The 15867-nt window shown below is 39.2% G+C and overlaps 1 protein-coding gene across 9 annotated transcripts in view; it reads left to right on the top strand.

The window, feature by feature from the left end:
- The window catches only part of Fhod3 (formin homology 2 domain containing 3), a 455934-nt gene that overhangs the window by 338486 nt on the left and 101581 nt on the right, over nucleotides 1-15867 (top strand). For all 9 annotated transcript variants that reach the window (XM_005372817.2, XM_005372818.2, XM_013510258.1 and 6 more), the window contains one exon: nucleotides 2732-2845. In XM_005372817.2, the coding sequence (XP_005372874.1) occupies nucleotides 2732-2845 (114 nt within the window). The remainder of the gene's footprint in view (nucleotides 1-2731; nucleotides 2846-15867) is intronic.

Raw genomic sequence — 15867 nt, forward strand, 5'->3', positions numbered from 1 at the left:
ATAGAAATTGAAGAAATGGGAAAAGATATTCCACACAGATAGAAACCGAGAGGAACAGAGAGGAACAGCAGAGGAACACGACTAATTATACTTCATCGAGACAAAACAGATTTTAAGTCCAAAACTATAAAGAGAACAAGAAGAAATTATACAATAATAAAAGGGCTAATTTACAAAACAAGTAACCATATATATATATATATATATTGTGAAACATAGCAAAATTTGTGCTTGCAAATGAGACACATCTTAGATATAACCGGGCAAAGTTTATAATTTGACAGGAATTTTAATACTGTAAAAATGTTGCTTGTACCCACTGAATTCACTGGTGTTCGCTTGCTGTGGTTTTCATGGGTCTGTATGGTCACAGATTTGACTATTTAGTGGTTGACTGCAACTGAATGGGTTGTAAGAGAGACCAGACCATTAGTCATTAAAAAGAACCCTGCCCTGTTCACACATAAAAATGCTGAACAGTGAATTGTATGATACAGTTAGTTTGGCTGAAATTGAGAAGCAAAATTGTGCAGACCCTAAGGCATTTGAATTAATTGCATAGCCATTTGAAAACCGAAGGGGGGAAAAGCACATTATGCTTGTTTTATTTCCATAACATCGTTTCCACATAATTTTAGCAAAATGATCCAGTGAAAACATTCTGTAGGGTGTCCAGTGGTGGTTTTAGAGGCCTGTTTCAGCTGCTGGAGTGGGCTAACAAGCTGAGTGTCCAAGCAGCTGGTGGGTGTCTAGGTGGGTGACAGCATCCCAGCCTGGCCATCAGAAGGACTCTGGACATCCTGGCTGGCTCCTCCTTCCCTTCCCTGCATCGTAGCCACTCTCACTGTCTGTTCTGTTTTTGCCCTCTTTGTTCTTTAGCTTTTTGTCCCTTCTCTGCTTCCTTTCTTTCTATAGTCCTTTCGTCCTTTGCTTTTCTATCTGCTCCATGGCTTGTGGTTTAGTGTCCTCATGAAAATCCAGACCAACTCTCACTTGGAGAAGCAATTAACCTGTTGGAAATGTAGGATGTTGGGTTTTTTAAGAGAAGAAAAAATAAATACCCTCTTATGTGAACGATGAAAGCAATGAGTTAACAGAGGACCTGCAGAGTAATAGTGTGTGGTTGGAGTCTCCATCTACCTGGTGGAATGCCTGATACTGAGTACGTGCCTGACATATGATACCAAAGACACAAGGAGAGCAACAGCACAGGGGCAAGCACAGGATGGAATTGGAAATATACGTATTTTATTTCCCATTATAATAATGTAATTTATTATTCAAAACTAAAATTTCATGTCTGTGCTCCACTTTTTAAAATAGATGGCCTGTTTTCTATGTTCTTTCTCTACTTTTTTTTTCCTTTGAGAATATTTTTACAGTTTTGGCCAAACTCTATGTATATTATATTCTGATATTTCACTCAACCTATATATATTTACATATTAAGATTTTTCATAGTTACTTATAACATTAGTAATCATTTTAATGATTATGTAATATTTTATTTGAGTACTATATGAATAGTTATTATACTATAGCATACTATCTTAGCCTTTTCTGCATTATAGCTGGCTGTGTAGTTTACAGTTCTTCACCATCATCTTAATACTATTCCAGTATCTTCATACATGACCTTTTTAATATATAAATAACTATAGAGTGATTTCCTTATGTTAGGCCCCTAAAGTAGACTTACTCTGACAAAGGCCATACGTATTTTGAAGTCACATTACTTTGATGGCTGGTTTCTGTTGATGGAAATTTGGACTGGTTTCACCTGGTGCAAGAAAAATCCTTGTGTGCATTGATCATAGTGACCCTTGGGGCTCTATATACCCTAAAACAGTGTCCCTCACCAGGTTGGGGAAAGAAATCATCCCTCCCTGTCTGTGTGGGCTAAGCGGGAAAGCTCTCTGAATCTCATTGTTCAAACTAATTGAGTGTTTACCCCCGTATGAAGGCCTCAAAGTGATGGTTTGGTTCCTAGGAATGCTCTGAGTGATGACATCCAAATGCAGACTGCTAAATGATATCTATTCTGAAAACAAGAAAAACTCCAGAATTTTATAAATTCTGAAATTTTACTTGTCAGAGATGACTGGGAAATGCTCAATGTCTATGCTATCCTACTAGCTGTAATTTTGGTTTGGGGAAATATTGAATGAATCTATAGATTCATGTATCTCAAAGCTACAGGCCTATCCAGAAAGTCTAGGGACTGTTCCTCCTTTATCACAGGGCACACAATGTGATTACACATAGTGAATGAAATTGATTCTAAAATATTTAAAGCAGAATTTTTAATTGAATATTTTTTAACCAAGTGTATGATATTTTCCACAAATTTTTGATGGTATTAACACTAATTGTACCATCATGAGGGACAAGAACATTTATCATGACTCAAGTGAAAATGACTTGGATTCTTAATTTACATTAGCAATTTATTTTAATGTACATCAAAAAAGACAGAAAACATAAGGATTTTCTTTATACCCTTTGTCATAAATCCTGCTACCCAATGGTTTGGGATTTAGGGAGACTTCTCTAATGAGAAATTAATCAGAACAAAGCAGTTATATATGATAGCATAGTCACTAATCATGGCAGCATTTCCAAAATGGTTCTTCATGTAAAATCTAGAATGGCTTCTTAAATTTTATTTATGTATTGACTTGTACTCATTTCTCTGTCTTTTCTCCCCAATTTATACTTTTGCACCTTTAAGATACAGCAACTTTGGCAACAACTCTTTCCAGTCCTCAAGACCCTTATCTGGATCCAGTGTGACCCCCACGCCATCATCGCCTCTGTCACCCCCACAGGAGGCCAAGCTGGAAAGGTGAGGTTATGAGCAGACTGACACATGACTGTCCTCAAACGAGGGCCATCGATGGGATTAGGAGCGGCTAAAGGAAACACACCCCAAGGATAAGAATGTTTTCTCCATCTTCCACTCTATTTGCTAAGCACATATTTTATCAGAGATGATGTTTTATTGTTATTGGGTCATCCCCCTACATACTTTCCATAGAAAGTAGTTTCCTCTAAAATATGTAAGTGCAATTATTTTTATTTACCCTTAAAAATGGTTCTGGATGTCACATAAGCTCTACAGTTTGTCTTAGACACATCAGTTTTCACTTCTGCATGATTGAATCTATGTAAATTGGAAGGTAGTGGGTCTATTAAGGTGCTATGTAATTAATCCAGGACCTACCAGAAGAAAAAAGAATTATATGGGTACATGGAAGGAATTTAACTTGGCAAGGGTATTAGACCACCAGAAGTTCACTGATTATTACTACTAGAAGCCAGTGATTGCCCAAGGATGTGTTTACAAGGGAAAGGTAAGACCTGTAATTTTAGAACAATTAAAAACAGTTACCCTTACATGGCAAGAGTGCTGACTTAGAGAAGACTGCTTAGGGTTCCAACTGACTCCTTTGCAAGTTATTTAACCCCTGAGGGTAAAATGCAAATTATACCAAGTCTTACCTTAAACAGTGATTTTGGTAAGCAAATAAAACATCTATACAGGAGTGCTGTGTGAAACCCACACTGTGTCCTAGTGGGAGAGAGCGACGTAAAAGATGACGGCACATGACTTTGAGGAGCTCCCGATTCGCTGAGAATCTAGACATGAGCTACTTAGATCTTTTGCCTCACATTCCAAATTTAAAACCAACTAGACTGTATTCCACATGCAGAGCCTGTGTATTGTGAAGTATGCTTTGCTGAGTAGTGCTGGTGATGGGAGGTTTCGTTGGGTCGTGGAGCGGGCCAAGACCTTATAGCCGTAGAAGAAGGGGTGTCCAATGGTGCTTGTCAAACCGCAAGTCACCATCAACATCTAAAATGACATATAAATCTCATGGCCTCAGACCTTCAGGTTCCCCAGCCCAGAGCTGGGTAGAGTGTCTGGCAAAATTAGGTCTTGGTAATAAAGAAACCAGTTCACTTCTGTGAAGACACTCTTACTGCCTGTATCTCTGTCTTTTAGCCTCTTCTTGAGACTAGCCAAAGTTACCTATAGTCCTGGGAAAGTCACCATCCTATGGATGCACAATTTGGGGCCAAAATGAGGAAGATTGGAGTCTGACTGAGATGACATAACAAGTACGACACCTGCTAGGCTACCTTTTCCATGAGGCTAGAACCAGGTCCATTCACATTTGTATCCCCTGTAGTACCTGAGGCTTGGCCACAGTAGAACCATAACAATTACCAGCTGAAGGATTCAAAGAATTAGCCATCTGCTGCTTGGGAACAGTTGGGAGGTCCATGAAGTTGAGATGTTTTCAGGGCAAGAGATCCAGGTGGTCCACAGGTTTAACAAAGCTCTGAGCTTTGGGGATGTTCTGAAGGGAAAGTTCTGAAGGGAAAGCCCCAGCCTCTGCCTACTTCCTAAACCCTGGAAATCCAGGCCAGGCTGCGGAGGACTCCTGAGTTCACCTCTTTCCCTGCTTCAACTATCTGAAGTGTCTTTGCTATGTGCATGCTTGTGCACATGCATGCATATGTTGGCGTTAAACCAGGAAGGGTGGAGCTGGATACTGAGCACTTTGAGCACCCTGAAGACATGGCTAGACTTTATATGGAGACCATGAGAGTGTTCGGGTTTGGAACTAGGAAGTGGCCTACTTTGCAGAGAATAAGCCAGTGAGGTAAGACTGTGGGAACAGAAGCTGTTGGGAAGTTTTGTCAGAGTCTAAGAGAAATGACTGTGCTCAACAAGGGCAGTCGGTGGGAGGAACACCAGGTTTGGGTAGAACAGAAGCAAGGAAAGCAGAGTGAGTGAAGGTTCACACTTGTGCAAATGTGTGATTATTAGACACAAGAAACAAAGACGTAATAGAAGAAAAGAAAAGTAGGAATGGAGATGTTTGGCCTGGGGCATACCAGATATAAGGAATCTGTGACACCCATGGAGGGGATCTGTAGGTCTCAGGATAGTATGGGTTCAGTAGTCCTGGCCTGAAGTAAGCACCTGGGTTGAATCATTCCAAAAGACTGCACACTGACACCAGGTCATTGGGAAATAGCAATGGCAGGTGCCACTAAATCTGGACTCCTGTTCTTTTTATTTCATCTCATCTCATCTCATCTCATCTCATCTCATCTCTTCTCATCTCATCTCATCTCTTCTCTTCTTTCTTTCTTTTTATCTTTTTTCTTTTTTTCTTTCTTTCTTTCTGTCTGTCTGTCTTTCTTTTTTTCTTTCTTTCTGGTGGTGGTACTGGAGATTGAACCCAGGGCCTTTGCACTGAGCTATATCCCCAACCCTTTTTAAATTTTCTATTTTGAGACAGAGTTTCACTAAGTCACTAAATTGCCCAGACTGGGCTTTGAACTTGCAGTCCTCCTATCTCAGCTTCCCAGAGTGCTGGGATTATAGAATTGCACCACCACACCCAGTTTAGGCCCCTGTTCATTTAGACAGTGTACTATTACCATAGGAAGTTGATTACCTTTGCCGTCTATGGTGTACTGGCCGATAAAGTAGCTTTAAAAAGTTTATTCTTTCACATTTGTATGTCTTTCTGAGCATCACTGTGTGTTGGTTTGAAAAACCATATAATGAATTATTTGAAATTTGAGATACGTGGTTTTATTACTACCAGAAAGCCAGAGGGCCTGGCTGAGTCACCATTTCTTACTCTCAACTCACTAGCTTATGTATTCTGAATGAATGAATGAATGAATGAATGAATGAGAGGACTTAACTCCATATTTGTACACCATCACTCAAGCATATTATATTGGTTGCACTTGTAATATCATTTTTGGGCAGCTTAATTACTTTGTTTCTTTTAGGGGGTGTACCGAGGATTGAATCCAAGACCTTCACACTAAACTCCATCCCCTCCACCTGATTTTTTGTTTTAATTTTGAGCCAGGCCCTTGCTAAATCACTAAACTGTCCAGATGACTAGGCTCAAACTTGGAATCTTCTTGCCTCAGTCTCCTGGGTACAGGGATTACAGGCATATGTACTATACTTAGATTTTTTTCATTTTGACTACTGAATTGTTTGGTTATTACCCATAATATAATTCTACATATATGAGTAGTTTTTGCTCTATTAAGATATATGACTAGTGACTGAAGTATATGCTCAATAGATGTGTAGGACTGAAATATTCTTTGTTCCTATATATTATTAAAATTAAGGAAAACTCTTAGGCAAGATATTAAAATATGAACAACAGTTGCATTTTTTTGTAGTGAGAATCCACATTTTCTGTCAGCACACCCCAAATTATGAACATCGTGCCAGAGCCCTGTGCAATACTAGAACTCTAAAAGTCCATTGCCTTGATTTGGAAATGAGTCACTTCTCTGAAGTTCTAGGAAAATCAGGCCAACTCAAATACCCCTTCAGGCACGTTGGATCATTTTGGAAATGCAACTGGGCATCATCTTGAGCTTAGAGTTTTCCATTTTTCCCCAAAGTGTGTTAATATGTTGGATGTGAATATAACTTGGATGATAAATTGATCTAGAAAGGAAGTGCTGAAGGAAAAAAGTACAAAATTAACTCAAGGCAAGAGTATTAGAATGAATCAGTCTACACTGTTCCTGTTGCAGCTTCATTTGAAGGAACCTTTTAGAAACAAAGAATACAGCATTAACTTTTGTGGATTTGGAACTTAAGTTGTGCCACACACCCCCCACCTCCCAAAACTCAGGACTCTTTACAGAGACCACAGCACTTCAAAATGCAACTGTTTAATGAAGGCAGTTTTGAAAACCCTTCAGTTTTGAAAATGTACTTTTGGAGTGAAAAAGTTTTAAATATTTTCTTTTTGAAAGACAACAAAATCACAGGAATATTTGAACCATTCACTTCAGGGATTCAAACAAAACAAACAAGCAAACAGTTGCCATACTACCAGGGAGTTTATGACTGGAGCCATGGGGAAGGTGGAAAGCATTCTCCTTCCATCCTGGAGACGTGACTGGTGATGTTAAGATTTTCAGCTAGTGTACGTGAGGGATCTGTAAGTCCAGGGCTCAGGGCTGAGGGTACCTTAAGGTAATGAGTCCTTGTGCTGGGGCTAGGCAGTCTACTAAGAATGACTGTCCTGAATTGCTCAGTGGGAGGGTACTGGAGGATCCTTGGTCCCAGCCTTTAGGGGTTACTTCTCTGTGGACATGCTGGACTAAAACCCAGATGGTCAGTATGCATGGTAAGCATGAATTCTGGTCTTTTTCCACTTATCATAGAGCCATCAAGTACCATGTACCAGTTACCTGAGTGTTTTGCAGATTAATGTACAGAGCCCTTGAAAAAAGTTTTGAATAGCTAGACCTATACAGTTATTTCAGCAAAATTTTTCCTCCTGCCTAGAGATTATGCTCCCAGGGATGACAACCCCCTGGGGAGTAATAATGGATACTGAGGGATAAAAAATCAGCAAAATTTTTTCTCCTGCCTAGGAGATTATGATCCCAGAGATGCTATCACCCTGGGGAGTAATAATGGATAATAAGGGATTAAAAAAAAGGATGCACCATTTCGTGGAGGGATATGTGTGGTTAGAACGTGAGATCCATACTCTCAACAAAATTTTAATACCTTGATGACTCTTTCTCACTTGTTTTGTGTAACTGTTGCTTTATACCTACCCAGTAACCTATAAATCCCGTGTCTTCGTTTACCCAACCCCCTAGTATCCACCATTCTATTGTTTACTTCTATACCTTTGACATTTTTGATGCCTCATATAAGAGGAATCCTACAGCATTTGTCCTTTGGGGACTGGCTGATTTCACTTAACACAATGCCCATCCGTGCTCTCACAAAAGGAAGCATTTCCTCCTTTGTTAAGGCTAAGGAATATTCCTCTCTCTTGCTCTCTCTATAAAACCATGTGTTCTTTATCACTCATCTATTGGTGGACAATCGGAGTTATGTCTATACGTGATTGTCTGTAGGGTAAATTTTAAAAATGGATTTAGTAAATCAAAATGACTATATACTTTTAATTTAACTGATTTTTGCCAAATTGCTCTTCATAACGATCTTACTAATTAAGATTCTCAACAAGTGTATGAAAGTGTGTTTTTTTCTTAAATTTTTGTTCATGTAGTAGTAAAAAGTTGTATGTCTGTAAAATTTTAATTAGCATTTCTCTTATTTTGAGTGTGATTAAACATGTTTTCTTATACCCAGTATGTTTTTATATTGCCTTTTCTATTTCTGATTCATAGTAATTGAGCTGCTTAGTTCTAATTAAACTGCAGAGGTACTTTACAAACTGTGATAGGAATAGCAATTATTTTCCTCAGCCATTGGCCTTTATGTTTCATGCTGACATGTCCAACTTTTATGCCTGGGCCATATAGAGGGAAGAAGAATTGTCTTGGGCTGCATATAAAATATATATTATATTATATATTAATAATATAAGTTATATTATAATATATTATATAATAAATTATACAATATATATTTATATACCGTATATAATTCTCTCTATATATAGAATGTATATAAATAACAAATTTTCATCATAAATATTTACTATAACATTTTAAAAGTTTAAGTTCCCTGCGGATTGGACACACCTTAATGTAGAAATTTTTTAACTTTATGAATTAAATGTATTAATCTTTTCCATCTTCTGTGATTTGTGGTCCTTGTAACAAAAGGTTTTCCTTTTGTGGTTTCTCCTAGCACTACTATAGCTCCAGTTTTCACATCTATCTCTCTGGAAATTATTTTGACAAATGGTGTGAGGAAATGGCTCAACTTTAATTTTTTCACTTGTTTCAATGTTATTTGAATCCATCATTTCCAAACTGGTTATATGCCAGTAGGAATGCAGGTGTCTTTCTGTATCATATGTTCAAACCATTCCCTTGGGAGTATCTTCCATCTCTTGGAACTGCCCATCTCCCCTGATTGACCATTCCAGGCTATCAGGAACTCTCTTTCCTCCCAGTATGTGTCTTCGCCATTTCCTCGGTAGTTATTTAAACATGACTTTATTATGCCACCTTCAGACAGTCCTATTATTTTTATCATGTTGCTGAGAAGTTTTGTATGGTGATAGTGTCGACTAAAGAGCTCAGTAGTACCTTTAGAAGCTGGGCCCAAGAAGCTGGGATGAGGACAGTGGGAGGTTGCATAGTGCATAGTGGCTGCTTCTCCTTCCAGCTCATTACTGGAGTATCACTTCTGATCATCTCCTTGAACGCCGCCTCTGCCATTTGTGTGATGACTCCTTTCTCAGAGTTGAGGTCTCTGTTCCCGTGCGCTGCCTGCCTCTTTCAGTTATAGTTGCTCTTCTGGAGTCCACTAGCTGGACAGGCCTTTTGACTCTTGCCCTCTGTACCTGTGTATTCCTCATTCTAACTGCCACCTTCAAGTAGACTGTCTGTGCTGCGTGATCCAAATATTTGTGTCTTCCCTTTATTGTCTGCTTTGGCTTTGATTATTTCTTGTCCTGACCCTGCTAGTGTCCACTTGTGCCTTAATGTTCTCCTTTTCCGGTTTTCAATCATTGCTCTTTGCGGATAAGTGATCTCTGTGCTTTTCTGGATCCCAAATACTTGTTGGCTGTGTTCTATCCCTTAATCTACTCAATGTTTTCTTTAAAAATTGTATCAAAGGAGTGGAGAGCCCCACTCTCCATTGGGGCTGTGGTTTTCAAACCTTAAATTGGTTGATCAAAGTAGATTAAGAAAGAAAACTAAGAAAATCCCAAATAACTCATAAAACAAGATAAAACACATCACCTTTCTATGTGATGACAGCCAGAGGCCCTCTGTGTACTACTGCTAACAGGAAAAAAGGTACCAGTGCAGCCTCCTCCCCTACCGTTCAAACGGTGAAGCTGTGGGCACCTGGTGCTGCACAGCAGTGGGCTCCCCACTTGTTTGTTGCTGCTTCCTGATCCTGGTAGCAGTCTTGTTACAAACAATGGGTCTCTATAAGGCAAAATATGGTCCTCATTAATTAAGGTGTTAGATCCAAAGTGCACATGAGGAGGAATGCAGGTCCCAGTGATGGAATAAACTTATATAGAGTCTGACTCTGGCTGGCAGTTTCCTGTAATGACTAGAAGCACTAGAGGACCCGGGCTCCATGCTGCCCTCTTTGTTGCCTGGATCGGGGATCTGAGTCCTCACCAGGTGCTAGAGATCCTTTCTCGTATATCTATTTGGGATCTGCCTCCATCTCACCTTCCTTACTAGGATCGATTTAGTATAAGATTTATGTCGGGCTTGGATTATGCTGTATTTTGCAGTGATAAGTGTCTATCCCTTCTGCTGTGACGTCTGCTGCTTAGAAACCTTGATTGACTCCACACTGTTTACCAAGAAGGCCTGACTTGACTAAGGTTACATGTAGGAGCTCTCACATTTGGGGCCTGCATGTACCTTCCAACTTGATCACCCATTGGCTGCCCATCCTTACTGATTTTAACCCCACAGAAATTCTGCCATGGACACACCAGGCTGCCTTGACACACACAGCCCCCCTTCATGTTTGCTCTGTCCTCTATCTTACATCTCTCCTTTTCTTCATTCATTTGATTCTTCTTCATTCTCAACCCAAGCGGATGACATCTGACCTCTATATTTCCTCAAAAAGAATTGTGCTATCTTCTCTGATTCATTCCTTCCATTCCCACTGTCAGCCCCTTGAGTCGATCTGAACTTATGCAAATGTTTGTCCAGTTGGGCTCACTTACCTGCTAAGATTGTGTACCTGGGTCCTATAAAGTCAGTCCTTTATAAGTCCTACAAAGTCAGTTTATTCTCTTAATATAAAATATTAAGAGAAGCACTGTTCCCATGTTCTTGGTTTTCTGCCTTTAGGGCTTCTTCACTCTTGACCAGCACTCTTCTGTGTTTTTGTGTTTCTTCTAATGAGCACAGCAGAACCTTTAGCCAGGTACCATGCATTCCCCATCTTCACATCCCCTGACAGCCACCTCAGTGCCCTGCTCCTATGCAGCTTTGTCAAATAACAAGTACAGTTTTTAATCATTTTTGTATGCAGTTTCATTCCTTTGGAAAGGAGATCTGAATAGTTTTTCCTTACTTATGTAACTGTTGCATAGCAGCCTTGATCATTGGTATTATAATTCCACAGCATGTAACACTGTCACACGTAATATTTGAGGGTTAGGTGAGGTTTGTAACAAGGAGGGGCAAATATCACTCATCAGCAAAAGCACACATGGAATCCCACCCCCCATGGAGCTGTAGATACAGCCATTTGGTGCCATGAACTGAGTCCTGTGTACTGCCACCTCTGTCTTTGCACCATCTCCTACTGGGCAGGTTTCCAGTTGTCCCTGGCTGCAGTGATTTTGTACTAGTATTATGCAAAGATCACAGGATGAAAACAGGGTGTGTGTGTGTGTGTGTGTGTGTGTGTGTGTGTGTGTGTGTGTGTGTGTTCTCCTTCAGAATATGTCTTCCTGATTTCCTGAGGTTTGGACCCTTATTCTGTTTCTTTCCGGCTTCCCTCAAAGCCCATCAGTGAAAGGTGAATAAGCTTGTTTTCCTGTGTTATGCGTGGCACTCCAACACTGATTGAATCCAACGCAATCCCAGACTTCACAGACTCACACATTAGTGGTAGAAACAGAAGATAAGCAAACTGTCAACAAATAGTTTCCATTGTTATGAATGCTCTAAAGAAAATGAACCTGTGCAGAAGGAAGGAAGAGAGAGGCCATCAAAACAGGAGCCTAGCACTAGTGTCCTATCTCTTAAGGGACACTTCTGGCAATGAGTCTTGAGAAGTTTAGTCATTAGCCTAAGTTGCAGTTTTCTCTGAGATTTTCCTGGTGAAGAGGGGCACAGAAAGTCAAGAGGGTGATAAAGTAGTGGACTGAGTCAATGTCTTTTTTTTTAAACTGTGAATCAAACCCATGGCCTCAGGCTTGCCAGGCAAGTGCTTATGCCGCTGAGCTATATCCCCAGCAATGTCTTTCTTTAAAACATGATTATGAAGAAGTACACTGGCTGTGAGGCTGTTAGGAGTAAGTCTGATGCTTAGACAAAAGGCACGTACCCAAAGGATGGGTGCACTGGCCCAGAGTGGAGAGATGGAAAAGGTAGTAAGGTTGGGTGTTAGGCTCAGCCAACGAGACCTGGAAGCCAGGGAGTTAGTGTCAGAAAGTGCTGTGGGAGATGCCAAGAGAATGGCTGGGTTGTAAAGCCGAGCAGAGCTGGACCTGGAGCTGTGACAGGAGAGGACTGACCCCTCTTTTGGCTAAGGCCTCATTTGGTCTTGGAAAGAAGGGTAGAAATTAAGAGAGAACGAGGGAACAGGCAAAAACTGCTATATGCCAAGGTCATGCCTACAGCACAGGCCAGCAGACAAGCTGAAGCATGACGACAGCCAGGCCCAGAGGAATGGCTTCGTGCTGTATTCCTGAGCCAGTGCAGAAATGTGAGCCACCCTGTGAGACCAACTTCCACAGCCCACTGCATGGGCCCTGCTATTCCCTCCCATGGCCGGAAAGCTAGATATTTACTGAAATAGTGTGTGCAACCTGGAGAGGAGAAATCATAAGAGACTCAAGTCCACGTCCCTATCTCTGACAGTGGCTGTCTCCAGTATTGTAGCAGAGAACAGTTGCTTTTACTGGGGTTACCCCTGAGACTTGCTCAGTTCATCATGAGAGTTAGGATTTATGCCTAAAGATATGAAGGGAGATTTTAACACTTCTTAACTTTAGGTGCTTTAGTTTGGATGTATTGAAGACTCATAGGTTGAAGTCCTGGTCTCCAGGGTGATGCTACTGAGCTATGATGGGACCTTCAGGAGGTGTGGACTAGTGGGAAATCTGTAGATCATTGTAGACATGGCTTCTAAGGGAATTGTGGGGTTCTAGCTTTTCCCCTTTTCATTTCTTTCTGGCCATGAAGTGAGTAGTTTTGCTGTGCTATGCACTCCCACAATGATATATTGTTTCATCACAGATCCAGAGCGATGGGATCTTTAGATTATGGACTGGAATCTCACAATCTGCTTTTTAAGAAATACATTGGCTGTGAGGCTGTTAGGGGTAGTTGGTTTTGTTATAGTGCCTGAAAGCTGACTAACGTACAGAGCAAGCAAATGCCCTTTATAGCTCGGCACAACCCAGAGTTACCTCTTGTGGTGATAATCAAGTGACAATTTCAAAGCCAGGTTTTGAGAACAGTCTCAGTGTTCAACATCATTTAACTTTCATTTTATTATTATTTTAACTTTTTAGCCTTCATATTAAATAATCTACTTGTGAATGAAGTAATAGTTTCAAATATCAGCTACTTTGTGACTGTAGTTGGCTTTTCTTAATTTTTAACCCCAGATTGTATTTTTGAAGTATGTCAGGTTGTAAGTTTGCTTCTTTTCCCAATAAGATTTTACTTAGCTTGAACTTACCCAAAGGATGTTTCTTAAACTGCCATTGCAGTAAAATTGACATGTAAAATGCTGCACATAAATTTTGACATCTACATATCCATGAAATCATTGCCACAATCAAAGATAATGGACATGTCCATCACCTTCCAAAATTTTCTCATACCTTTGTATGATTACTGCCATCCTTCCCTATCTGTAAGCAAATGCAGATATGCTTTATTCCCTAAAGATTAATTTGCATATTTAAGAGTGTTCTATGAATGTAATGATTTTGGGGGGGTGGTACTTTTAATTAGCATGCTTGTTTTGAGATCCACTTTATTATGTGTTTTGATAGTTCACATGGTGTCTTTTGTTCATGGTCTTCTGTCTAGTGGCTTAACAATTGTATTGATCCCCAAAAATGAGCTTTTTATTTTATTTGTCCATTGTTTTTCTTTTTTGTTTAACTTTTTATAAACTCTTTATTATTTTCTGCTTACTTTGGTATAATTTGCTCTCCTTTTTTTAATTTTGGGAGATGAGGTCATTGATTTGAGACTTTTTTTTACTAATTTATTTGTGCTGAGAAACAAACTCATGATCTCACACTTGTCAGGCAGGTGTGCTGCTGCTGAAGCTATATCCCCAGCTCAGTATAGGCGTTTATTTTATTTTATTTTATTTTTTTGGTTTTTCTCTGGTACCGGGAACCGAACTCACGACCTTGCGCTTGCCAGGCAGGCGCTTTGCCGCTGAGCTAAATCCCCAGCCCCAGTATAGGCGTTTAGTATTAAAATTTTTCTTGTAAGTTTTCCTTTAACTGCACCACACAGTTTTTCATGTTTTATTTCCATTTCATTAAAATGCTTCTTAATTTGTCTTTTGATTTTTTTTTTTTTTTTACCCCATGGGCTATTTTGAAGTATTTATCTCTAAGTATTTGTGGATTCCCTAGTTATCTTTCTGTTATTGATTTTTTTTTTGTCTTTTTGAGACAGGGTCTCGCTATGTAGTTCAGGCTGGCCCTGAGCTCCCTTTGTAGCCCAGGCTGGTCTTGAACTCGCAATGATCCTCCTGCCTCAGCCTCCCGAGTGCTGGGATTACAGGCATGTGCCACCATGCCCGGCCTTGTTATTGATTTCTAATTTAATAAAACTTTGGTCAAAGAACATTTTCTATGACTTGAGTTCTTTGAAATTTATTGAAATGCATTTTATTACCCAGATATGATCTATTGTGGCAAGTATCCTATATGCCCTTGAAAAGAATATGTATCTTCGTGTTGATGGGAATATGTGGAGTGCTCTATAAATTTAAATTTGCTTACTAGTTTTGGCTTCATCTTCTATGTCCTTAGTGATTTTCTGTCTACATGTTCTATCAATTACTGAGAAAATACTGTGGAAAACTTACACTGTAGTTTGGATTTGCTTATCCTTTGCACTTCCACTATTTTTTCCTTTATGCATTTTGAATCTTTTATACTAGATGAATAAATATTTATCATTTCTGTATCCTCCTGGTAACTTGATCCCTTTATCATTTTGTAATGACTTCCTTTATCCTTGATAGCATATTTCATACTTTTTTTCATCCTTTTATTTGGACACAAACTGGATTTTAAAGATTTTTTTGTAGGCATATTCAACACATTGTTAATTGTTTTATACCCACTCTGACAGTCTCTGCCTTTTGAGTGTTTGGACCATTTATATTTAATATGATTGTTATTTTTACTGAATTTAAGTCAATGTATTTGGTGTTTTTTTGTTTGTTTGTTTTTTTGGTACCAGGTATCAAACTCAATTGTATATGCTTTTTACTTTTATTTTATTATTTATGTTTGTGGTGCTAGGAATCAACTTCAGGGCTTGTACATGTTAGAAAAGTGTTCTACCAATGAGCTATATCCTCAGCCACTTAAATCTATGTACTTACTATTTGTATTTTTTCCCTTTTGTCTTTTTCTGCCCTTTCATTTTTAGATTGCGCATTGTTTATTAGTCCATTTTGCTTCCTTTGTTACCTTATATGCAGTGAGTCTTTACTGTGTTCTTTTCGTGGTGGTTTAGGGGTTGTATAGTGTTCATTTAACTTACAGTCTACCTTGAAATGATACTATACTATTTCATGCATAATTCAGTGATCCTAGCACAGTATATTTCCACTTTTACTCCTCCACTAAGATCGTCAGTTTACTTTTCCATGTGTTGTAAATCCATAATACATTGTTATTTGGTTTATTATAAACAGCCCATTATCTTTTAATGATACAGTATCTAATAATAACAGTAAGACTATATTTATTTGATCACCTTTCCTGATTCTCTTTATTCCTTTATAAAGATCAAGATGGTCATGTGCTACAATTTACAATCCATCAACATTTCTTGTAGTATACATCTAGATGATAAATTCTTATTTTCATGCCTGGAAAGGATTGAACTGAGGATTGATCTGAGGATTGAACCTAGGGCCTTTGTATCCCCAGCCCTTTT

The sequence above is a fragment of the Chinchilla lanigera genome, unplaced genomic scaffold, assembly GCF_000276665.1.
Source record: "Chinchilla lanigera isolate Chin_1 unplaced genomic scaffold, ChiLan1.0 scaffold00001, whole genome shotgun sequence".
NCBI classification, from domain to species: domain Eukaryota; kingdom Metazoa; phylum Chordata; class Mammalia; order Rodentia; family Chinchillidae; genus Chinchilla; species Chinchilla lanigera.